Source organism: Loxodonta africana, chromosome 11, assembly GCF_030014295.1.
Source record: "Loxodonta africana isolate mLoxAfr1 chromosome 11, mLoxAfr1.hap2, whole genome shotgun sequence".
NCBI classification, from domain to species: Eukaryota; Metazoa; Chordata; class Mammalia; order Proboscidea; family Elephantidae; genus Loxodonta; species Loxodonta africana.
This window is the reverse complement of record NC_087352.1, coordinates 8873225-8898848: the sequence shown is the minus strand read 5'-3', so window position 1 is coordinate 8898848 and position 25624 is coordinate 8873225. Positions and strand designations below refer to the sequence as shown.

The following is a 25624-nucleotide window of genomic DNA, read 5'->3' as shown; positions in this document are numbered from 1 at the left end:
CTATAGGGTCGCTATGAGTCGGAATCTACTTGATGGCAATGGGTTTGCTTTGGTTACCACACCTCAAAGAAGCCCTGGTGTCACAGTGGTTAACACTAGGCTGTTAACCAAAAAGCCAGTGGTTCGAGCCCACCAGTGCCCCATGGGAGAAAGATGAAGCATTTTCCTTCCACAAAGATGACAGCCTTGGAAATCCTATGGGGCAGTTCTACTCTGTCTTATGTGGTTGCTGTGAGCCAAAATTGACTTGGCAGAAACAGGTATCATGTCTCTAGCCTACCCAAACATTGTAAGTACTTCTGCTAAAATCTTGCTGCCTGGCTGAATTTTAACATGTCTGGCCTTTCTCACCTTGCTACCCCCATCCCTGCCACTCTTTCCTGGCAATAATCTTTACTGAAGCAGATCCAGAGGCCTTTCTTCTATGGTGCCGTTCTCTGGGTTTGAAGCACAAACCTTTAGGTTAGCAGCTGCGTTCAAACCATTTTTGCCAGCTACTAGAATTCTACTTCCCTACAGTGTGTACAAGAAATAAATCTTTGCTGATGGTAGATCTTCAGAAAAAATATATCATTACCAAAATAAACTATTAATCAAAAGACCAAAAAGAAAAAAAAAAAACAGTTGCCCATTAAGCTGAGTGAAATACATCAATCACAGAAGGACACAAATTGTATGATTCCATTTATATAAACTATCTAGAATAGGTGCGAGCCTTTGGGTGTAGTGGTTAAGAACTCGGCTGCTAATCAAAAAACCGGCAGTTTGAATCCACCAGCCACTCCTTGGGAACTCTACGGAGCAGTTCTACTCTGACCAGTAGGGGTGTTTTTTGTTGGAGTTCCCTTGATGGCAAAGTGTAGAATAGGTAAGAGTATAGAGACCAGAGTTTATTAGTGGTTACCAGGGGTGGCTGAGAGGGAGGGGAAAAGAAAGACACAATTATCAGGGGACACTGAGCTGCTTCTTTTTTTTTTTTTTTCCATTAAGTGAGATGGAAAAATATGGAAATGGTTCACAATGATAGTTGAACAACAAGATGAACATATTTACTGTCACCGAACTGTACATGTAAAGACGCTTGAGATGGCCAATTTATTATGACTCATATAGTTACCAAAATAAAAAATTCTGAAAAAACAAAGATGAAGTCAAAACAATAAAGAATTTTTTTTTTTAAAGAAAAAAAAAAACAAATAAAAAAGAGTTAATCCTATCCTGTTTCATATGTGCTTGGGTTTTGTGAAGTGAATACACTAACACATGAACCTTGTGGGAAAACATACAATTAGGTATTTCTGATAAGATGAGGGGTTTTTGTCTTCTTTATCAAGGCAAAGCAGAGCCTGGAGAGGCTGGAATCACAGCTCATGAGAATCAAGGGGCTGACAGTTGGGAAACACATAGAAAATAGTGCATCCATGTCCAGTATCCATGAAGTTGGTTGATAAAAAACAGCTATAAAAACTTGAAATATGGAAGAGAGAATGGAAAAAGATACAAAGGTGCTCACCAGGACAAGGATGGTTTGGGTGGCTTTGGTCTCAGCAGAGGCACTGGGGGAGATTTTGTTCTTATGAATGTGTTGGACCCGCTGCTTGTGTTTGTACAGGATGAAAACCACGGAGCCACTGAACCAGAGCATGAGTCCCAAAGTCACAACATCAGGGAGTGCCAGCCATAATGAGTGTAGTAAACCAATGTGTTGGTCATGTCGCACAGAAGAACAGTATCCATAGAATTTTTTCTTTGTGATGTTATAATTGCTCCAATTACTAGTCACAGACATAACAATATCAGTATTTAGCAGCATGTGCAGGATCCAGCACAGGAACATGGAGAAGCCCATGTACTTGGGAGCTTTCACTTGAAGCTCTGCCCACCTGGAGCTCCTAGGGCTGATGGTGATGGCCTGGAACATACTTAACAGACAGGTGCTGCCAAAGGACACTCCCCTGCCCACTCTGTGAACATATAAAATAAATTTGCATCCAACATCATTGAGGAAATTTTTCCACCCAAAACCTGCCATAGTCTTTGGGATTCCTTTACAGAGAATGGACAAGGAGTTGGCTACAGTCAGGTGCTTGAGAATCAAGTCTGTGGACTGTAACCTGCATTTAGTGAAATAAAGGAAGATATACGGGGAAAGAAAAGAAAAATTCCCCAGGACACCAACTGTAGTCAATAATAAGAAAATCACTCCAAACGTCAAATCCTTAGAGGACATTCTCTCAGTTCCCACTGACTAATATCTGTCTTCAGAGCCAGAGGGTCCTAGATGGAAGGATAAGACATGGGCCACATATGTCATGTAAACTGAAATCCACAATTCTGCACCTACCATTAATTCCCAATTACAAATGTTGACTTAAAGTTTTTCTTTCAATAAGAGATTTCCAAGAGTTGGATGTATGCTTTAAAGAGCACTTGGAATGTATGATGTGAAGACCATATATGTTCTAACTACTTTATTCTTCATCATTATTTGAGGCAAGGGCTACTATTGCATTCATTGTAACAAAGAGAAAAACTTAAGCACAGAGAGGTTAAGGGGTTTGTCTAAATTCACATGTTGGTTAAGGGCAGAGTGGGGACTTGAACCTGGCTGAGCTGGTTACAAAGACAGTGCATTGACCACCATACTCTATTAACCAAGTGTGAAAAATGTGTTGTCGATGGAGGCTTCACACCTCCTCTAACTTCACAAGGGGGAGAATCACTATCAATATCAGTCCAAGGCTGAATCTTAAGAGTTAGGTCAGGAATACATTCTCGCTGCAAACTTTTTACCAATTATGACTCTAACCATCTCTGCCAACGAACTCTCAACTTATCTTCTGTGTCTGATAGTTTGTTGAAACAGCCACACGGAACTCACAGGCGATACTCACAGGCTTCTCTTGGTCCTTGACACTCAGCACAGTGTCTGGTCTGCTTGGGGAAATGTTACAAAACACTTGGCTTTGTCAATAAGTGCCTAGAGGCACCCAACTGCACCAGCAAGTCTCCTGCCTGAAGACGCTCATCTCTCCTGCTCCGTGGGTTGCCGTGGCCTCTGTAGCCTCCATGCTCAAAGGCAGCAAACACCATCTTGTGTGGGTCTCGTGGTTTTTCTGCTGCTGTTTCTCTACCACTGGATTCTGCAATGCTTGCCTCTCTACTTGTTGCCATCTCTGATGTTACGGCCCTCTTCATCCTGGGTCTAGGATGTTCTTAGGGCAGAGACCCTGGGTCCCAAAATGTGTTCTGCTGCTGGCACTTTTTCTTAGATGGTAGAGGTTCCCCCCAACCCTGGAATTTTCTCTGTTTAAACCTAGTGGGATGGAAAACACACCAATCCCATACAAGAGTCCCATATTCCTCATTTGCATCAGGCACCCACACAAGGATTCCATGCACCTTATTTGCATTAGTAGCAGACTCTCAAATCCCTTTAGGGAGCCAAAAGTACCTTATTTTCATAGTCCCACTCGATTACTTTGAGAGTTACAAGACCCGAGCGAGAAAGGTCATATAAAGGCAATACATTAATCCACAATATGCTCGTCAGCAGTGTTATTCAAATAATCCAGTTCTGTATTTAGTTTTACCTTGGCATCTTGTCATTTTAATTTACACTGGTGATATTTTATGTTATACTGTTGGTTGTAACAACCTTCTATTGATATGTAAAATTTTATTTCATTGCCAAATACCATTTGTGAATGAACCTTAAAGATTTTAGTGAAATTTGCATCACTCATTGCAGTAGAGTACTATAGGGATCAAACCTATGAGCAGATTGTTTTAAATTAATCCAAGGTATTAGGATGGCAAAAGAATGATGCATTAGTTTCTAGGGCAGGGACGAAATACACTGCCAACTATCACGAGAGTTACGGAACAATTTCATGTCATGCACTAAACTATGGGCCATGAAATACTGATAATTGATAAAACGGTGGAGAGTAGAAACTAAGCCATTGCTACTTTCACATCATATACTCATTTATTATTGAATATAAAGTAAACTAAAAATATTAGCAGTGAGGCAAGTTTTGTCAAAAATAATGACATAGAAGACACATGTGGAAAATGAAATCTGCAATGCATGACCTCTCGTACATTTTATAAATTGAAATAGTTGATGTTTTGATTTAAATAACAGAGTAATTTTCAACTAGAGAAAACAGCACAAAACATACTTGAGCTTGGCAGCTGCTGTGTGGAACTCATGATTATCAAGTTACGTTTTCCTTAAATGCAGCCTCCCAAACTTCTAGATAAAACATTGTCTCCCTATAATCAACAGACCATAAATATTTCTAGGAGAGTTATAATTACTGTCCCCATTAATGCAGCATACACCAAAATTGGAATAAACATTTCTGTCCTAGCAAAAGCCATTCAGATACACTATTTCTGCACAGGATTTGATGAACCGCATGGGCTCATCCTGTTCTGTATTGCAAGTGTGGAGATGTTAAAGGAAAACCTCTAGTAATCCTGAAAATCCTTATAATTTCTGTACAGTAGGCTGCAGGGCAGATTGATTCAGAGCTACAGCCTTTAAGTAACTTCATCATCAGGTTTCATGATCACTAGGATGAAACACCAAAAATCACTATTCTTGAGGATGACACTAAAAGAATCTAGCAGCCGTCTGGGACTGAGGCAGGGTCCGTAGCCCCATCTCTCTGTTCCTATTAACTCAAAGTCAGGACTTAATCCTGCTTCCTCTGTGACATTGGACCAGTTTGAGCACAGAAGATGTCCTTATTCCAACACGATCACTCAACCACGGCCTGATACACCTCCGTCCCTTACACACTCTCTGACTGAAATAGAAAATACTCACCGGACTCCTTCCTGCTACCAGGAGAGTTGGTTCAGTGTGATGATCATGACATCCAGGGCAAGTGTCTGAGGGCGGCAGCCAGACCTTGAGGTCCTGATATTTGTTTCTGTGTCCTCTCCTCCCCATTGAACTGAAATTACTATCTCACCTCCAGTGGCATTGACAGCACAGGCTTGGGGAGTTGATGACATCTGTGAAAAATATTTCCCCAGTTGTTAATTACCAAAACCAATTAAAAGTTTCTAATGATTGTCTCAAAGATGCTAGGAAGGTGTTTGTGAGAATCTCTTTCTTGTCCAGTATCCTGGAGACAGACAGGGTCTCCATGGAGGAGCAGGAAATGCTGTGGTCTGACACTTGAGGCACGTGAGGCTGTCTTGATTCTCTGCTCCTCCGAGAATTTCTCCTACCAGTCTTTTCTCATCTTCAGCCCACGAGCTGCACCATCACTGAAGTCATGAAAGGAAAGTGAAATCATAAAAAATACTTAAGGGTTTGAAAGAGACACAAGTTAAAAAAGAACATGCTGCCAATAATTTACATGACAAATCACTGGGCTCACTTGTACACACCCAAACCAAACCTAGTGCCAACGAGTCAATTCCAACTCATAGCGACCCTATAGTCACTTGTACAAGTCAATGCCAATGAATATAGGAATTTTTTAAGAAAATATGCTTTACCATTATTGACTCCTCTAGTGTGTTAAGAGGCCTAAAGAGAACAGTAGCCATTGAAAGAGAGTTTATGAATCCCTCACAAATAAATGTTCCAGGACCAGATAATTAAACAGACAGATTCTACAATTGCTTTAACTATCCATTACAAACCCCTGGTGTCACAATGGTTAAACACTTGGCTGCTAACTAAAAGGCCGGTGATTCAATCCCACTTGGGGGCTTGCAGGAGACAAACCTAGAGATCCACTTCCATAAACATTAAACCCACCATTGTCGAGTCAATTCCGACTCATAGCAACCCTATAGGACAGAGGAGAACTGCCCCATAGTTTCCAAGGAGCACCTGGTGAATTAGAGCTGTCAACCTTTTGGTTGGCAGCCATAGCACTTAACCACCAGAGTTTCCCCATAAATATTACAGCTAAGAAAACCCTATGGGGTGGTAATACTCAGTCATAAGTATGACTATGAGTCAGAATCGACTCATCAAGACTGAACAACAACACAAGGTTAGATAATCTACTGTTAACTACTTAATTTAAGAGCACTGGCTGGTTACCACAGTCATCTACAAATATATATAAGCAAATGCACTTAGCACAGTATCTGTCATATAGTAAGTGATATAAAATAGATTGTTGATGTCGTTGTTAGCTGCCCTTGAGTTGGCGCCTGAGTCATGGTGGCTCTGTGCAAAACAGCATTGAACAATTGAAATTCATTGACGTTTCACTGGCTCATTTTGGAAGGGAATGGCCAGGTCTCTCTTCCTAATCTGTTTTAAAATAAAAGCTCTGCTGAAACCAGTCCACCAAGCAGAGAAGAACCAAATACTGACTGATTCTGTGCCACCCCCATGATTGGTAGGGGATGGGACCAATCTAATCCTGAATGCTTTTTTTTTTTTTTGCTTTTATTGTTGTTGAGAATATACACAACAACAAACCCATTGTCGCTGAGCCAATTACGACTCATATTGACCATGTAGGACAGACTAGAACTGCTCCTTAGGGTTTCCAAGGCTACAATCTTTATGGAATCTGGCTGCCATCTCTTTCTCCCAGAGTGGCTGGTGGGCTCAAACTGCCTAACTATTGTTTAGCATTTGAGTGCTTAACCACCATGACACAGGGCTCCTCCAATTTGCCTTTTCTACATGTACAATTCAATGACTTTGATTACATTCTTTGAGTTGTGCAAACATTCTAACCCTCCTTCTTCTCTTAGTTGTTTGTCCACCATTAACATAAACTCACTGCCCCCATCTCTTATCTAATGTTTTGAGTTGTGTTGTCAATTTGATTTCATATGTAATTAGTCCTTAAAAAAGCATAATGCTCAAGGGAGACATTCTTTAGCATTTAAGCTGCACTATTTGATTTTAAGATTTCAGTAGACATTTTTGATCTAAGTTTTAAAGATCATCTCATTGTTATAGTTTCAGAGGCATAGACTTTTTATTGACTGATTTTCGGTAGTAGATTGCCAGGTTTCTTCATAGTCCGCCTTTGTCTATAATCTCTGCTGAAACCTGCTCAACATCATAGCAACACACAAGCCTCCACTGACAGTTGAGTAGTGGGTGCTCATGAGGTGCATTGGCTGGGAGTTGAAAACATGCCTCCTACATGGACGGCAAGAATTCCAAACTAAACCACCACTGTCTCACACAACACAGTAGATTCTCAGTATTTATAGAGAGTTACGTGTATGTAGGTTACCCCAAGAACACCACAGAAAAGGTGGGGCTGATGGCTCTTAATCTGCATCCCTATAGCTCTCTGGGTTGTCACCAACAGACAGGCAGGGAAACATTCTGGAAGGCTGGAAAAGGTTTCAGAGTCTCCCTGGGCCTGTGTCTGAGAAGATCAGACCTTGGTGCTGGCTGAGGTAAGGTGGAAGGGGGCCAGCTCATCAGGCAGGTAAGGAGCCTGACTGTCTCCTTTCTGCATATCAATGACTCCTTTTCTAGTGAAGTAATCTGCAGTCTCTACCCCAGAGAATGAGTGTTCCATGTACTCCCAACCTGGTCTTCTCTGAAGAATATGGAACTTATCTCTTGGGATCATGACCAGGTGGCCCCTTAATTATTTTCTGGCCCTGACCACTCACGTGGTTCCAGGAATTCTATCTTCTAAATATAACTTGAACTACTTCTTTCACACCTATTCATGTTGTTCCTATCCTAACGTAGGCTCCCTCCATGGTATCTCCCTCTCCTGTTTCTCTTCAAATTAGTCCCCTAGTTGTTGTGTTCGGTTGAGTTGATTCCCAGTTATAGCAACCCCATATGACAGAGGAGGACTGTCCCCACAGAATTGTCTATTCTGTAATCTTTTTAGGGGAGCAGATTGACAGGTCTTTTCTCCCTCAGAGTCACTGGATGGGTTTGAACTGTCAGTCTTTTAGTTGGCATCCAAGTACTTAACCATTACAAGACCAAAGCTCCTAGTTCCCTAATAACTAACAATAGTATATAGCTCCTCTCCTCACTCACTCTCTCCTCAATTATTTGGGGCTAATTAACTCTTCTAGTGGTAAAGTAAAGGAGTCCTGGTTCACAACAGTAAAGATCTTGTGTAAAAATGGCAAGGAGGAGATGATTGACCTCCTGTAACTTCACAAGGGGGAAGGAGAATCAAGATCAACAGCCCAAGACTGATTCCTATGAGGCAGAGGACAGACATACTTCCTCTCACCAGCCCTTTTTATCAGCTGTGATACCAATCATCCCTCCCAAGGTCGTCTTCACTTCTCTGCTGAGTTCAATAATCTGCTGCAATTGTCAAGAAAACTCACAGCCAATAATCATGATTATTAGGTTTATTAGGAAGTAACAGTTTACAGTTCATATTCAGGAAATCTCATCATACAGTTTTTTCTATCAGGACAGCGTCCTTTCAGCCGTGCCTGCAGGTAGGTCTTTCCCTGCTCCTTGGCCCCTCTACCACTCAGCCTGGCCTTTTCTCTGCTACAGCAAGTGTTACAAAGCTCTTTTAGCTCTGCAGATAAGTGCCCAGAGGCTCCTAGCTCCTCCAGTAAGCATCAGCCTTATGGCTAACAGCTCTTGTCCACGGATTGTCAAGTCTGGCTCCACCCAGTGCCTGGAGGCACCCTTCTCTACAAGCATACCTTTGTCTGAAGGTGCTCAACACTCTTGCTCAGTGGGTTTGCAAGCCCACCACCTCGTCTCCTGCCAGTCTCCTGGTTCTGCTGCCACCATTCTCTGCTGCTGCTTCTCACCTTCTCCTTTGTTATAGCTCTCCCTCTCTTCTATGTTACAGTTCCTGCTTGCTTCCTCTGAGTCTGCTTTTAAACCTACCGAAATGGCATATACTTATTTGCATAGTTCCACTCAATCATTGTGTGTGAGTCACAAACACTATGCCCAAAAGGGTCATATTAAGTAAGATTGGCTGCTAAGCCAAAGGTTGGTGATTTAGACCCACGCAGCGGCTCTCACAGAGAAAGACCTGGTGATCTTATTCTGTTAATATAACAGCATAGAAAACCCTATGGGACAGTTCTACTCTATCCTACATGAGTTAGAAATGACTCATTGCCCCCTTCCCTTCTCATCTTTGTCTTACAATTAGTGTTGACTGTTTGACTCATATAGATTTTTTTTTTTTTTTAACAGAGCACAGTCCTCATGGGTGATATTCTTTATTTTGTGAGTCTATCTGTTATTTAGCTAAAAGGAGTCTTCTTGGGGTAATTTCTATGACTCTGTCCTTCTTCATCCTGTGCCTTTCCCTGGACACCATCTACCCTGAGCTGGGTCTACACGCATCCACTCTGTCCTGCCAGCCCCTTCTGGCTCACTGACGTTTTGGACTCCTTAATTTTCTATAATAGCTCACAAAATCCATGGAGACTGTTACCTATACTTACAGTTACCCATTTATTATAACCAGAAAAGATGCAATCAAAGAGAAGCATCAGGTATGGTCTGGGAGTGGCCCTAACAAGAGGCTTCAATTGTTCCCAGGGACGTGTCACTTGGTCTCCTGTGCATGGATGTCCTCAGAAATCATTAAGGTCCCAAAGAGAATGTCTCAACATCCAGGGTGTCCTAATCAATGTGACCTCAGAGAATATACATGACTGTGGCATTAATGCATAGTTATGATCCATCAATCAATGAATATGCATGACTGCATTATGTCCCACCTCTGCTTTCCTGAAGGAAAATTATCCCTTCAGGTCACCTTTTAGCTGAATAACAGATTGGTTCATAGTATAGAGAATATTACAGGAAGTAATGAGCTCTTTTTTAAAACATCTATATGAGACCAAATGATTAAAACTTATTCTACAACAAAGATGATGTAAGCGGGCAGAGAAACTAGAGTACTGGAAAGGGAACAACCAGAATGGAATTAATGGGATTGAGGTTACTTGTGTTCCTTCTCTACTCTTTCCAGTTGGATCAGTAAGTCAGATTAATCAAAGCTGGTTGCTAAAATGTGAATACTATGTGACTGAGCTAAAGCTCTTTGCCTCTGTAAATGGATATGTGGGCCAAAGAGCTTGGTTTGTCTCTTTGGCTCTGGTTCCTCTTGCTTTTTCTCATTTTGAATAATATTTTATTGTGTTTAAGGTGAAAGATTACACAGCTAATTCGGGTCTCATTTAACAAATTCTACACAAATTATTCTGAAATATTGATTACATTTTCCACAGTTCTTCCTTTCTATTCTGTCCAGAGGGGCACCAACACATAGAGTTTCCTGGAACTGAGCTGGAGTCTATAAAAATGAAGGCGAACAAGACCCTGGAAGAAGATTTCAATCAGGTGCAGCAAATAAACCACGACTTTGCAATATGGGTGTAGTTTATCCTCTTCCTGTCCTATCCGTTTTCATCGTTATTACTACTGCATCTTCTTTTAAAAACCAGGTGTCCAGTAAGTTCTTTCATGATCTAACCCTTCCCTTCCTCTGCATTATTATCTTCCTACCATGCCTAAAAAGGGCCCTGGTATGCAGTGGATAAGCACTCAGCTGGTAATCTAAAGGTTGGTGGTTCCAAATTATCAGTTGCTCAGCAGGAGAAAGAATTGCAATCTACTACTGTAAAGATTACAGCCTAGGAAATTCAGTGCAGCAGTTCTGCTCTGTTCTGTAGTCACTGTGAGTCAGACTCCACTTGATGGCAATGGGTATAATGCCTCACCTCTTCCCCTCACCCTGTAAGTATTCCTCCTAGTATCTTACTGCCTTTTGGTAAACTTCAAAATGTTTGACCTTCCTCTCTTTGCTGTCCCTACACCTTTAGCCCTTTTTTGGCAGTAATCTCTTGGAAGCAGATTGACAGGACTTTCTTCCATGGTGCCACTCAGTGGGTTTGAACTAACAACTTTTAGGTTAGCAGTCGAGCTGGAAGCCTTTGCACCACCCACTAGAATTCTACTTGCCCGCAGAGACACAGGCAGCACAACTCTCCTGATGGTAGGTATTAACAAAAAGATATTATTATCAAAATAAACTATTAATCAAAAGAAAAAAACATTTGCTCATTATGCTGAGTGAAATAATTAGGTCACAAAGGGGCACGTATTGTATGATTCCAGTTATAAGAACTTTCTAAAATAAGGAAGAGAATGGAGACCAAAGTTTATTAGTGATTACCAGGTCTGAGTGGGAGCAAAGGAAGACAATATGCTTAGGGGAAACTGAGCCTCTGTTAAGGGAGTTGGAAAAAATTTGGAATGGTCCATAGTGATGGTTGAACAATACAATGAACATATTTAATGTCCCTGTACTGTACATATGAAGAAGGTTCAAATGTCCAATGTTTTCTACCCATATGTTTAGGACAACACACACACACAAAAAATACAAATACAACCAAAATAATTTATAGAAAAATTAAAAAAATGAGGAATTCATGCTGTATAATTTCATTTATATCAAAAACATAAAAATTGAAAATGATCTTTGCTCTTAGATATGAGAATAGTGGTTACCCTTGAGAGTAGTAACTGCGATGGAAAACAAGGAGGTAAGGTTAATGTATCTTTAATATTTTATTCTTTTGGATGTGTGCAGCTATTTCTTTTCATTTTGAGTCCTGCCACGTCAGCAAATGAAGGTCCCAAAAAGCTTTACTCCACCCATGTCATTAAGGTCGACTCTACTTTGAAGAGGATGCTCTTTCCCAGTCGTCTTTTGAGTGCATTCCAACCTGGGGGGCTCATCTTCCAGCACTATATCAGACAATGTTCTGCTGCTATTCATAAGGTTTTCACTGGCTAATTCTTTTGGGAAGTAGACCTCTGGGTCCTTCTTCAGTTCTGACTTAGTCTGGAAGCTCAGCTGAAACCTGTCCACCATGGGTGACCCTGCTGGTATTTCAGGTGGCATAGCTTCCAGCATCACAGCAACACAGGAGCCCCACAGTACAACAAACTGACAGACACGTGGGGGATTTAATCCTATATATTGCAAACTGCATGAATTGATTGTTAATTTTTTTTAGTGTATTTAGTATTTATTTAACTTCATCTTGTTCTAAGAATGAAGAGCCCTGGTGGTACAATGCTTAACAGCTTAGCTGCTAACCAAAAGGTTGAGGGCTCGAACACACCAGCCCCTCTGCAGGAGAAAGATGTGGCAGTCAGCTTCTGTAAAGATTACAGTCTTGGATGGGCACACCAGCCCAGGGGCAAGAATGTGAATGCAGGAGGTGGCAGGAAAGCTGGATGAATGGAAATGTGGAACCCAAGGTCTAGAAGAGGAGAGAGTTGACACGGCATGGGGTTGACCACTAATATCACAAATAATATGTGTATTAATTTTTTAATGAGAAACAAATTTTCAATGTAAACTTTCACCTAAAGCACTATATATATACACACACACACACATATATATATATATATTTTACACATTTAGAAATCCTATGGGGTAGTCCTACTCTGTTGTACAGGGTCGCTAGGAGTTGGCAAACTCTCTAAAGCAATGGGCTTAGGTTTGTTCTAACAAAAACATCCATTGATACTGTGGTGCTAGTTGGGCAAATATGTATGTCAAAACACACACACACACACATATGTAACACATATACGGGTAGTTCTGATTTAAAATCTTTTCTTGTTACAACAGACAGGACTTTTGCCGTGCTTTTTTTTTCATATTATCATTAGTAATATGTGCTACGTACAATGTTGTACAATGTAATTTGCTGTTTTGATCATTCTCATGCCAACTCCAAAGACAAATAAAGATCATATTTACATAAATACTCATAATAAAAGGCAATAATAATGAAAACTAATTAAAAAAAAGGAGGTATTCAACTTACGTCAGGACCAAGTTATGACAGAGTCTTCCTTGGAACATAACCCTGTAGGAAGCCGGGTTATGTATACTACCTGCAATGTAGTATACAAGTCATGTATCTATTAATATCCACCTATAGATATCTGTAGGAAACCCTGGTGGCATAATGGTTAAGTGCTATGGCTGCTAACCAAAAGGTCAGCAGTTCGAATCTGCCTGGAGCTCCTTGGAAACTCTATGTGGCAGTTCTACTCTGCCCTATTGTGTTGCTAAGAGTCGGAATGGACTCGGCGGCAACGGGTTTTTTTTTTTTTTAAATAGGTATCTATTAATATGCTTGAAAATACATGTAACTATTAAAATGAAAAGTAGATTATTCTTACACTACCTAAAGTCTTTTACCATATCACCAGGGATGGTGTCTACCACACTTTTAGGAAAATTGCTTCTAAATATTAAGGGTAATCTGAGAAAGAAGACCAGTTCATCAGGAAAAATGGCAGGAGGAATTGGATTTCTGTTAGGCACAACCCAGATGAGGCCCTAGATTCAAGGATCGAGGTGGGTCTACAGACAGAAGATGTACCATCCCCCGACACATTCTCACTGTGAAAACATTGCTACCTTTTTTGCTATCAATGTGGAAAACTTTATCACTAACTTTGTGGCGAGGATCACCATGACACCAACTCCTAACTGGAAGTGGATCCAGGCCTCACTCTCCCACATCTCCATTTCCTCCATGCCAGCCATGTCTCTGGTACTATCTCTTTCTGACCCTAACCACCCAAAGTCAGATCAAAATTCATCCCCAGCTACCCTGAACTGGGTCACAACATCCCTGCTCACCTGAGTTCAGGTCATCAGAGAACAACCGTAGGCTCAGGAGGCTATACAACTTCCTGCGCTTCAGACCAGCTGGCCTCTCTGTTTCTCTCTCCATCTCTCTCCCTCCCTCTCTCTCTCTCTAGTCTACTGGGACTAGATCACAATATAGATGGACTCTATAATTTTTTATTTTGTAAATAATATTTAATTACGTTTTCTGTGATGGTTTTCGTGGAAGTTTAAGTTTCCATGTAACAATATCTGCAGAAGTTGTTCAGTGATTTTTTTTATATTGTTCACAATGTATTAACATTCTCATTCTTTTTGTTGTCGTTGTTCCATTTCCATTAATCTAACTTCCATGCCCACTTATATTCTCATCTTTGTTCTAAAGTAATTGTTTACTCTTTGGTCTCATATAGATGTTTTTTTAAAAGAGCACCATCCTTATGTGTGATATTCTTTACTTTTTGAGACAATTTCTTGTTTGACTAAAAAATGAACTCAGGGATTAGTTTCAAGGACTCTGTCCTTCTTCATCCAGTGCCCGTGCAGCCTTTCCTTGACCAACAGCCACCCAGACCTGGGTCAACATTCTTTAACTCTGTCCTGCCAGTCCCTGCTGATTCACTGACCCTGTGAGTCTGTTAATTCTCTATAACAGCTCACAAAATCTGTGAAGACTCTTTCCTATACTTACAGTTACCCATTTAGTATAACCAGAAAGGATACAAGTGAAGAGACACACCAGACAAAGTCTGGGAATGGCCCTGGCAAGAGGAATCATTTTTCACAGGGACTTGCCACTGTGCCTCCTGTGCATGGATGATCTCATCAATCCAGTAAGTCCCCAAAGAGTGTGCTCCAAAGTCCAGGGACCCCTGGTCATTGGGACCTCAGTGAATACACATGACTGGGGTCTTAATGCACAGTTATGATCAACCCAATCAATGAATATGCATGCATGACCTCATTAAGCCCCATTCCTGCCTTCCTGATGTTACTTTGCTAGGTGAAAGGTCTCTGTAGACCCTATTGGATTGGCTATTTTGGAAAATGAAAGTATCTTGATTTCTTAGGTCATTTGCAGAAACCAAAGTCAGCAAGTTTAGTTTTCTGGGACTGAAGACTTTGGACCATCCTCTCAAGGGACAACTCAACTGGCATAATATAGTTCATAAATAATATAGTTACATGTATTTTCATGTATGTTCTACATCCCAATGTATTGAGTAGTGTCTGGAGTCTTAAAAATTTGTGAATGGCCATCTAAAATACATCCTTTAGTCTTTACTCAGTGGGAGAAGAAGAGAATAAAACTAAAGTCTCAAAGAAGAGATTAGTCTACAACACTTATAATCTACAGGAACTGCAGCCTCATCTACCCAGAGACCACAAGAAATAGATGGTGCCTGGCTACCTATACTGACTGTTCTTATCAGAGCCACAGCAGATGCATCATGATAAAATGGGAGAAAATGAGGAAAAGATCTTGAATTCTTAAAAAGTCCAGACTTAGTGGACTTGTTGACACTAGAGAACTCTTTGAGACTATTACCCTGAGATACTCCTTAAAACTTAAACTGATGAAACGGAATTGAGAATCCAGACATAAATCCATCCACATATGAGCAGTTGATATTTGACAAAGGTCCCAAAACAGTTAAATGGGGAAAAGAAAGTCTTTTTAACAAATTTTGCTGGCATAACTGGATATCCATCTGCAAAAAACTGAAACAAGACCCATACCTCACTCCATGCACAAAAACTAACTCAAAATGGATCAATGACCTAAATATAAAATCTAAAACGATAAAGATCATGGAAGAAAAAATAGGGACGTTAGGAGCCCTAATATATGGCATAAACAGTATACAAAACATTATAAAGAATGTAGAAGAAAAGCCAGATAACCAGGAGCTCCTAAAAATCAAACACCTCTGCTCATCCAATGACTTCACCAAAAGGGTAAAAAGACTACCTACAGACTGAGAAAAAGTTTTTAGCTATGATATTTCTGATCAGCGCTTGGTCTCTAAAATCTCCATGATACTGCAAAAGCTCAGCTGCAAAAAGACAAATAACCCAATTAAAAAATGGGCAAAAGATATGAATAGACATTTCACTAAAGAAGATATTCAGGTAGCTAACAGATACATGAGGAAATGTTCACGATTGTTAGCCATTAGAGAAATGCAGATCAAAACTACAATGAGATTTCATCTCACTCCAACAAGGCTGGCATTAACCCCAAAAAACACAAAATAATAAGTGTTGGAGAGGCTGTGGAGTGATTGGAACACTTCTACACCGCTGGTGGGAATGTCAAATGGTACAAGCACTTTGGAAATCGATTTGGTGCTTCCTTAAACAAAGCTAGAAATAGAACTACCATACGATCCAGCAATCCCACTCCTTGAAATATATCCTAGAGAAATAAGAGCCTTTACACGAACAGATATATGCACACCCATGTTTATTGCAGCACTGTTTACAATAGCAAAAAGATGGAAGCAACCAACGTGCCCATCAACGGATGAATGGATAAATAAATTATGGCATATTCACACAATGGAATACTACTCCTAGATAAAGAACAGTGAGGAATCTGGGAAACATTTCATAACATGGAGGAACCTGGAAGGCATTATGCTGAGTGAAATTAGTCAGTTGCAAAAGGACAAATATTGTATAAGACCACTATTATAAGAACTTGAGAAATAGTTTAAACTGAAAAGAACACATTCTTTTGTGGTTATGAGAGGGGGGAGGGAGGGAGGGTGGGAGAGGGGTATTCATTAATTAGATAGTAGAAAAGAACTACTTTAGGTGAAGGAAAAGACAGCACACAATACAGAGGAGGTCAGTACAATTGGACTAAACCAAAAGCAAAGAAGTTTCCTGAATAAACTGAATGCTTTGAAGGCCAGCGTAGCAGGGGCAGGGGTCTGGGGACCATGGTTTCAGGGGACATCTAAGTCAATTGGCATAATAAAATCTATTAAGAAAACATTCTGCATCCCACTTTGGAGAGTGGTGTCTGGGGTCTTAAACGCTAGCAAGCAGCCATCTAAGATGCATCAATTGGTCTCAACCCTCCTGGATCAAATGAGAATGAAGAACACCAAGGACACAAGGTGATTATGAGCCCAAGAGACGGAAAGGTCCACATGAACCAGTGACTACATCATCCTAAGACCAGAAGAACTAGATGGTGGCCGGCTACAACCGATGACTGCCCTGACAGGGAACACAACAGAGAACCCCTGAGGGAGCAGGAGAGCAGTGGGATGCAGACCCCAAATTGTCATAAAACCAGACTTAATGGTCTGAGACTAGAAGGACCCTGGTGGTCATGGCCCCCAGACCTTTTGTTAGCCCAGGACAGGTACCATTCCCGAAGCCAACTCTTCAGACATGGATTGGACTGGACAATGGGTTAGAGAGGGATGCTGGTGAGGAGCGAGCTTCTTGGATCAGGTGGACACTTGAGACTATGTTGGCATCTCCTGCCTGGAAGGGAGATGAGAGGGTGGAGGGTGTTAGAAGCTGGTGAAAAGGACACGAGAAGAGAAAGTGTAGGGAGGGAGCAGGCTGTCTCATTGCGGGGGAGTAATTGGGAGTGTGTAGGAAGGTGTATATGGGTTTTTGTGTGAGAGACTGACTTGATTTGTAAACTTTCACTTAAAGCACAATAAAAATTATTTTAAAAAAAACTTAAACTGAAATTATCTCTTCGGGTCACTCTTAGCTAAATAACTGATTGGCTCATAACAGAAAGAATATCACCCTTGACGAGCTTAAAAAAATCATTTAGGTGAGTGAGAATGGTCAACATTTACTCTAAAGCAAAAATGAGAAAGGAAGGGGCAAGGAAACTAGAGTATTGGAAATGGAACAAACAGGAAGGAATGCATTAGACTGACCTCACTTCTGTTCTTTCTCTACTCATTCTCAAGGATTTCATCTTTCTTGCATCCACAATTAATGCCCATAGAAGATGTAGTCAAGAAAGCAAACATATTTGGCAAGTCTGCTGCAAAAGACCCCTTTAAAGTCTTAAAAAGCAAAGATGTCACTTTGAGGACTAAGATGCACCTGACCCAAGCCATGGTATTTTCAATGACCTTATATGCACGCACAAGCTGGACAACAGATAAGTAAGACCCAGGTAAAATTGATGTCTTTGAATTATGGTGTTGGCAAAGAATACTGAATATACCACGGACTGCCAGAAAAACAAATATATCTGTCTTTGAAGAAGTACAGCCAGAGTGCTCCTTAGAAGATAGGATGGTGAGACTTCTCCTCATGTACTTTGGACATATTATCAGGAAATACCATTTCCTGAAGACGGACATCATACTTGGTGAAGTAGAGGGTCTATGAAAAAGAGGAAGACCTTCGACCTGATGGACTGACACATTGGCTGCAAAGATGTGCTCAAGCATAACAATAATTGTGAGGATGGCACAGAACTGGGCAGTGTTCCTTTCCCTTCTACATAGGGATGCTATGAGGAAGACTCGAATCTATGACATCACACAAGAAGAACAGCAACTAGTCATTGTGATTGGATCAATAAGTCAGACTAATCAAAGCCAGCTGCCCTGTTGCATGGGCAAGATATCTAACCTCTTAGAGATACAGCTCTTAACCACTGTAAAAGAATGTGTGGGAGAAACTACTTGGTTTGACTTTTTGACTTTGGTTTCTTTCTTCTCCTTCTTTTTTTTTTTTTAATAATATTTTATTCTCTTCAAGGTGAAAGCTTGCACAGCAAATTAGGTTTCAATTTAACAATTTCTACATAAATTATTCCATTGTATTGCTTACATTTTTCATAGTTTTTCCTTCCCATTCTCTCCTCCAGATGGACACCAACACATGGAGTTTCCTGGAAATGAGCTGGAGTCAATGAAAATGAAGGAGAACCAGATCCTGGAAGACAATTTCAATCCAGTGCAGCACATAAAGGATGAATTTGCCATTTGAATGTAACTTGGCCTCTCTCCTGACCTACCTGTTTTCCTCATTTTTACTACTGCATCTTTTAATAATCAGTTGCCCAGTAAGTTCTTTCATAATCAAACCTGTCCATACCTTTCCATTATTATCTTCCTACCATGCCTCAAAGGAGCCCCGGTGTCACAGTGATTAACACTATGTTGCTAACCAAAAGGTCAGTGGTTCGAACCCACCAGTGCCCTATGGGAGAAAGATGAGGCACTTTGCTTCCACAAAGATTACAGCCTTGGAAACTCCATGGGGCAGTTCTACTCTGTCTTACATGTTTCCTGTGAGTCAAAATCAACTTGACAGAAACAGGTATCATGCCTTTACCCTACCCACACCTTGTAAGTACTTCCGACAAAATCTTGCTGCCTTTGGTGAATTTCAACATGCCTGGCTTTCCCTACCTTGCTACCCCCATCCCTGCCACTCTTTCTTGGCAGTAATCTTTACTGAAGCAGACGGAGAGGACTTTTTTCTATGACGCCACTCTGTGAGTTTGAAGCACAAACTTTTACGTTAGCAGCTGAGCTCAAACCGTTTTTGTCACCTACTTGAATTCATCTTCCCCACAGTGTACACGAGAAGTACATCTTTGTTTATGGTAGATTGTTAGCAAAAAGATATCATTACCAAAATACACTATTAATCAAAAAAAAAAAAAAAAAAAAGGTGCCCAGTATGCTGGGTGAAATAAATCAGTCACAAAAGGACACATATTGTATGATGCCAATTATATAAATTATCTAGAATAGGGGGAGTGTTTAAGAACTCAGCTGCTAACCATAAAACCCACAGTTGGAACCCACCAGCCACTCCTTGGAAGCCCTATGGAGCAGTTCTACTCTGACCGATAATGTTTCAATTTGTCGGAATTCACCTGATGGCAAAGGGTAGGATAGGTAACAGTATAGAGAACAGTTTATTAGTGGTAACTAGGGGTGTCTGGGGGGGAGGGGGAAAGAAGGAAACAATTCTTAGGGGACACCGAGATTCTGTGAAGTGAGATGGAAAAATTTGGGAATGGTTCATGGTGATAGTTGAAAAACATGATGAACATATTTACTGTCACTCAAATATACATGTAAAGACGGTTGAAATGGCCAATATACTGTGACTCATATGGTTACCAAAATAAAAAAATTCTGAAAAAACAAAGATGAAGTCAAAACAATAAACAAATTTTTAAAAGAAAAAAAAAGCAACTAAAAAAGAGTTCATTCTATACTGTTTCATACGTGCCTGGATTCTGTGAGATGAATGAAGACACTAACACATGAACCTTACGGAAAAACATACAGCTAGATATTTCTGATAAGATGAGGGGATTTTGCCTTCTTTATCATGGCAAAGCAGAGCCTGGAATCACAGCTTATAAGAATCAAGGGGCTGACGGTTGGAAAACAAATAGAAATGAGTGCATCCAGGTCCAGTATCCATGAAGTAGGTTGATAAAAAGTAGCTATGAAAACTTGAAATATGGAAGAGAGAATGTAAAAAGACACAAAGGTGCTCACCAAGACAAGGATGGTTTGGGTGGCTCTGGTCTCAGCAGAGGCTCTGGGGGAGATGTTGTATCTAAGAATGTGTTGGACCCGCTGCTTGTGTTTGTACAGGATGAAAACCATGGAGCTGCTGAACCAGAGCATGATTCCCAAAGTCACAATGTCAGGTAGCGCTACCCATAATGAATGTAGTAAATCATCGGTTTGGTCATGTCGCACAGAAGAACAGTATCCATAGAACTTTTTCTTTGTGATGTTATAATTGCTCCAATTACTAGTCACAAACATAACAAAACCAGTATTTAGCAGCATGTGCAGGGTCCAGCACAGGAAAATAGAGAAGCCCATGTACTTGGGAGCTTTCACTTGAAGCTCTGCCCACCCAGAGTTCCTGGGGCTGATGATGATGGCCTGGAAGATACTCAACAGACAGGTGCTGCCAAAGGACACTCCCCTGCCCACTCTGTGAACATATAAAACAAATTTGCATCCAACATCATTGAGGAAATTTTTCCATCCAAAACCTTCCATAGTCTTAGGGATTCCTTTACAGAGAATGGACAAGGAATTGGCTACAGCCAGGTGCTTGAGAATCAAGTCTGTGGACCGTAACCTGCATTTAGAGAAGTAAAGGAAGATATACTGGAAAAGAAGAGAAAAATTCCCCAGGATACCAACTGCAGTGTGTAATAAGAAGATCATTCCAAATGTCAAATCCTTAGAGAACATCCTCTCAGTTCCCAGTGACTGATATTTGTCTTCAGAGCCAGAGGGTCCTAGATGGGAAGATGAGACGTGGGCCACATATATTATGTAAACTGAAATCCACAATTCTGCACCTACCATTAATTCCCAATTACACATGTTGACTTAAAGTTTTTCTTTCAATAAGAGATTTCCAAGAGTTGGATGTATGTTTTAAAGAGCACTTGGAATGTATGACATGGAGACCATACATGTGCTAACATTTTTATTCTTCATCAATCTTTGAGGCAAGGGCTACTATTACGTTCATTATACGAAGAGGAAAATTTAAGTACAGAGGGGTTAAGAGATGTGTCTAAATTCACATGTTGTTTAGGGGCAGAGTGTGGACTTCAACCTGGCTGAGCTGGTTACAAAGACCATGCGTTAACCACCATACTTTACTAACCAATTGTGTAAAACGTGTTGTTGGTGGAGGCATCACACCTCCTCTAGCTTCATAAGGGGGAGAATCACCATCAGTATCAGCCCAAGGCTGATTCCTATGAGAGTTAGGTCAGACATACATTCTCTCTGCAAACTTTTTACCAATTATGACACTAATCGCCCCTCCCAAAGCACTCTGTGCTTACCTTCTGGGTTTGATAGTTTGTTGCAATGGCTGCACAGAACTCACAGGCAGTACTCACAGTCTTCTCTTGGCCCCTGACACTCAGCACGGTGTCTGCCCTCCTTGGGCAAATGTTACAAAGCACTTAGCTTTGCCAGAGACACCCAACTACGCCAGCAAGTCTCTTGCTTGAAGACGCTCATCTCTTCTGCTCCCTGGGTTGTCATGCCCTCTGTAGCCTTCTTGCTCAAAGGCAGGAAATCCCCCTGAAGCCATCTTGTGTGGGTCTCCTGGTTCTTCTGCTGCCGTTTCTCTACCACTAGATTCTGAAGTGCTTGCCTCTCTGCTTGTTGCCATCTCCAATGTTACAGCTCTCTCCATCCTGGGTCTAGGATGCTCTTAGGGCAGAGACCCTGGGTCCAACGGGCATGCTCTGCTGCTGGCACTTTTTCTTAGATGGTAGTAAGGTTTCCCCCAACTCTGGAATTGTCTCCATTTAAACCTAGTGGGATGGAAAACAGACCAATCCCATCAAGAGTCCCATATTCCTCATTTGTGTCAGGCACCTACACAAGCATTCACACATCTTATTTGCTTTAGTAGCAGACTCTCAAATCTCTTTAGGGGGCCAAAAGTACCTATTTTCAGAGTCTCACTCAATTACTTTGAGAATTACAAGACCCGAGCAAGAAAGGTCATATAAAGGCAATTCATTAATCCATACCAGGCTAGTCAGCAGTGTTATTCAAATAATCCAGTTCTGTATTTAGTTTTACCATGGCATCTTGTCATTTTAACTTACACTGATGATATTTCATGTTTTCATGTTCGTTGTAACAACCTTCCATTGACAAGTAGAATTTTATTTTATGGCCAATATCAATTACGAATAAGCCTTAAAGGTTTTAATGAAATATACACCACTTATTGAAGTAGAATACTATAGGTATCCAACCTATGAGCAGTTTGTATTCAATGAATCCAAGATATTAGGATGGCAACAGAATGACACATTTGTTTCTCAGCCAGGAACAATACAATGGCACCTATCACAGGAGTTATGGAATAATCTCATGTCATGCACTAAACTATGGGCCAGAAAATATTGATAACTGATAAAATAGTGGAGAGTAGAAACTAAATCATTCCTACTTTAACATCATATACTCATTAATTATTGAATACAAATTAAACTAAAATGTATTAGCACTGAGGCAAGTTTTCTGACAGATAATGACATAGAATACACATGTGGAAAATGAAATCGGTAAGGCATGACTTCTTATGCATTTTATAAATTGAAATGGTTGTTTTTTTTTTTTTTTATTTAAGGTAACCAAGAAATTTTCAACCAGAGAAAACAGCACCAGATATATTTCAGCTTGGCAGCTGCTATGTGGAACTCGTGATTATCAAGTTAACGTTTTACTTAAATGCAGCTTCCCTGACTTCTAAAGAGAACATTGTCTCCCTATAATCAACAGACCATGGATGTTTCCAAAAGAGTCACAATTACTGTCCACATTAACGCATTATACACCAGAACTGGAGTAAACATTTCTATCCTAGCAAAGACAATTCGGATACACTATTTCTGCACAGGATTTGAGGAATCATATGGATTCATCCTGTTCTATACTACAAGTGTGGAGGTGCTAAAGGAAAATCTCTAGTAATCCTGAAAATTCTTATAATTATTGTACAGTGGGCGGAACAGCAGATTGATTCAGAACTACAGCTTTTAAGTATCTTCATAATCAGGTTTCATGATCACTAGGATTAAACACCAAAAGTCATTATTCTTGAGGATGACACTAAAAGACTCTAGGAGCCATCTGAGACTGGGGCAGGGTCTGTGGCCCCATCTCTCTCTTCCCATTAGACTCAAAGTCAGGACTTAGTTCTGTTCCCTCTGTGACATTGGACCAGTTTGGAACACAGAAGATTTCCTTATTCCAAAATGATCGCTCAACCACAGCCTGATACACCTCCTTCCCTTACAGACTCTCTCAGACTGAAATAGAAAATACTCACCGGACTCCTTCCTGCTATCAGGAGAGTTAGCTCGGTGTGATGATCATGACATCCAGGGCAAGTGTCTGAGGGAGGCAGCCAGAACTTGGGGTCCTGATATTTGTTTCTGTGTCCTCTCCTCCCCATAGAACTGAAATTACTATCTCACCTCCAGTGGCATTGACAGCACAGGCTTGGGGAGTTGATGACAACTGTGAAAAAGTTTCCCCAGTTCTTAATTACCAAAACCGATTAAAAGTTTTTAATAATTATCTCCAAAGAGACCAGGGAGGTGTTTGTGAGAAACTCTTTCTTGTTCAGTGTCCGGAGACAGACAGGGTCTCCCATGGAGGAGCAGGAAATGCTGTGGTCTGACACTTGAGGCACAAGACTGTCTTGATTCTCTGCTCCCCTGAGAATTTCTCCTACTAATCTTTTCTCATCTTCAGCCCACGAGCTGCACCATCACCGAAGTCATGAAGGGAAAATGAAATCATAAAAAAAATACTTAAGGATTTGAAAGAGATACAAGTTAAAAAAGAACATGATGCCAATAATTTACATGACAAATCACTGGACTCATTTGTACAGGTCGACGCCAACAAACATGGGAATTTTGTAAGAAAATACGCTTTACTACTATTGACTCCTCCAGCGTGTTAAGAGGCCTAAAGAGAACAGTATCCATTGAAAGAGAGTTTATGAACCCCTCACAAATAAATGTCCCAGGTTAAAAAAAAAAAAAAAAATTTCCCAGGACGAGAAGATTAAACACGCCAATTCTACAATTGCTTTAACTGTCCATGACAAAACCCTGGTGTCACAATGGTTAAACACTTGGCTGCTAACTAAAAGGTCAGTGATTCAAACCCAGTTGGGGGCTCTGTGGGAGACAAACCTAGTGATCCACTTCCATAAACATTACAGCTAAGAAAACCCTATGGGGTGGTAATACTCAGTCATAAGCGGTCCCTATGAGTCAGAATCGACTCATCAAGACAGAACAACAACACAAAGTTAGAAAATCTAGTGTTAACTACTTAATTCAAGAGCATTGGATAGCTACCACTGTCCTCTACAAATATGTATAAGCAAATGCACTTAGAACAGTATCTGTCATGTAGTAAGTGCTATAAAATGGATTGTTGATGTTGTTGTTAGCTACCCTTGAATAGGTGCCTGATTAATGGTGGCCCTGTGCAAAACAGGACTGAACAATTGAAATCCATAGGGTTTTCACTGGCTCCTTTTGGAAGGGGACGGCCAGGTCTCTCTTCCTAAACTGTTTTAAAATGAAAGCTCTGGGGCAGGACCAAGGTGGCTGACTAGGTAGAAGCTTCTGCTGATTCCTCTTGAAAAAAAGACTCGAAAAAACAAGTGAATCGATTACATACATGAGAATCTACGAACTCTGAACATCATATTCAGAACTAAGGAGTTGGCCTGAGTGACAGCAGAGCAAAAAGGCACGTGCTGAAGCAGCGACCTTTCCCAGAGCTGGCGCCGCACCACAGCGTTGAGCCCTCGCGGCTTCCTGGAGCCAGAGTGCTGGGGCTGATCGCCCTTTACTGAGACGGGAAGCACAGGACGCAGACCTAACCCAATGGAGTAACCTCGACAGGAACCCAGCCAATGCATGCAGGCTACACACCCCTTTGGAATCTCAGATAAAACAGTCCTCACCAAACATGATAAGTAACTTTGTCTATCTTGCTGCACTACTCTCTCCTCTCTATCTGACCCCTCCCCTCCCTGCCCCAGCCAGCTTCATTAACACTGGAATTCCCTGGGCCAGGGAGTGAAGTGCTCCGTGGAGTTTTTTTTTTTTTCTAACCCATTCTCCTGGCCTGAGAGAAGCAGCAATTAACAATCAGAGGGAAAAATACTTCCCTGACTTCCCTAAATTGGAATAATAATTCAGAACCAGCTCCATCCAAGCGTAAGAGATGCACAGTCTTTGGCTTTCCTCCCTACAAGGAACCAGGTGGCTATTATAATGCAAAAGCAATTCTGATAGAGATCTGACTGTAATTATTTTATCTGAGCAGTGGAAAGGCAAGTTTTGGAGGTCAGATACCACTCTACCTATTAAACAGAGCCCTCGCTAATCCACAGCAGGGAACTGAGGGCTGAAGCTCCACCCA

General features: G+C 40.9%; 2 protein-coding genes across 2 annotated transcripts; both read right to left on the bottom strand.

Moving 5' to 3' along the window:
- Nucleotides 1-1261: 1261 nt before the first annotated feature.
- Nucleotides 1262-2230, bottom strand: LOC100675729 (vomeronasal type-1 receptor 4-like). Its single transcript, XM_003406409.3, has one exon. It carries the CDS (start codon nt 2228-2230, stop codon nt 1289-1291), a length of 942 nt encoding a protein of 313 aa, XP_003406457.1. The 3' UTR covers nt 1262-1288.
- A 17718-nt stretch (nt 2231-19948) lies between these two features.
- On the bottom strand, nt 19949-21117 carry LOC100675446 (vomeronasal type-1 receptor 4-like). The gene has a single exon (XM_003406408.3). It carries the CDS (start codon nt 21014-21016, stop codon nt 19949-19951), a length of 1068 nt encoding a protein of 355 aa, XP_003406456.2. The 5' UTR covers nt 21017-21117.
- Between the last annotated feature and the right edge of the window lie 4507 nt (nt 21118-25624).

What these genes read in the sequence shown, in the direction of transcription:
- LOC100675446 (XM_003406408.3), bottom strand. Translation starts at nt 21,016, where the DNA reads ATGTGTAATTGGGAATTAATGGTAGGTGCAGAATTGTGGATTTCAGTT.
- LOC100675729 (XM_003406409.3), bottom strand. Translation starts at nt 2,230, where the DNA reads ATGTCCTCTAAGGATTTGACGTTTGGAGTGATTTTCTTATTATTGACT.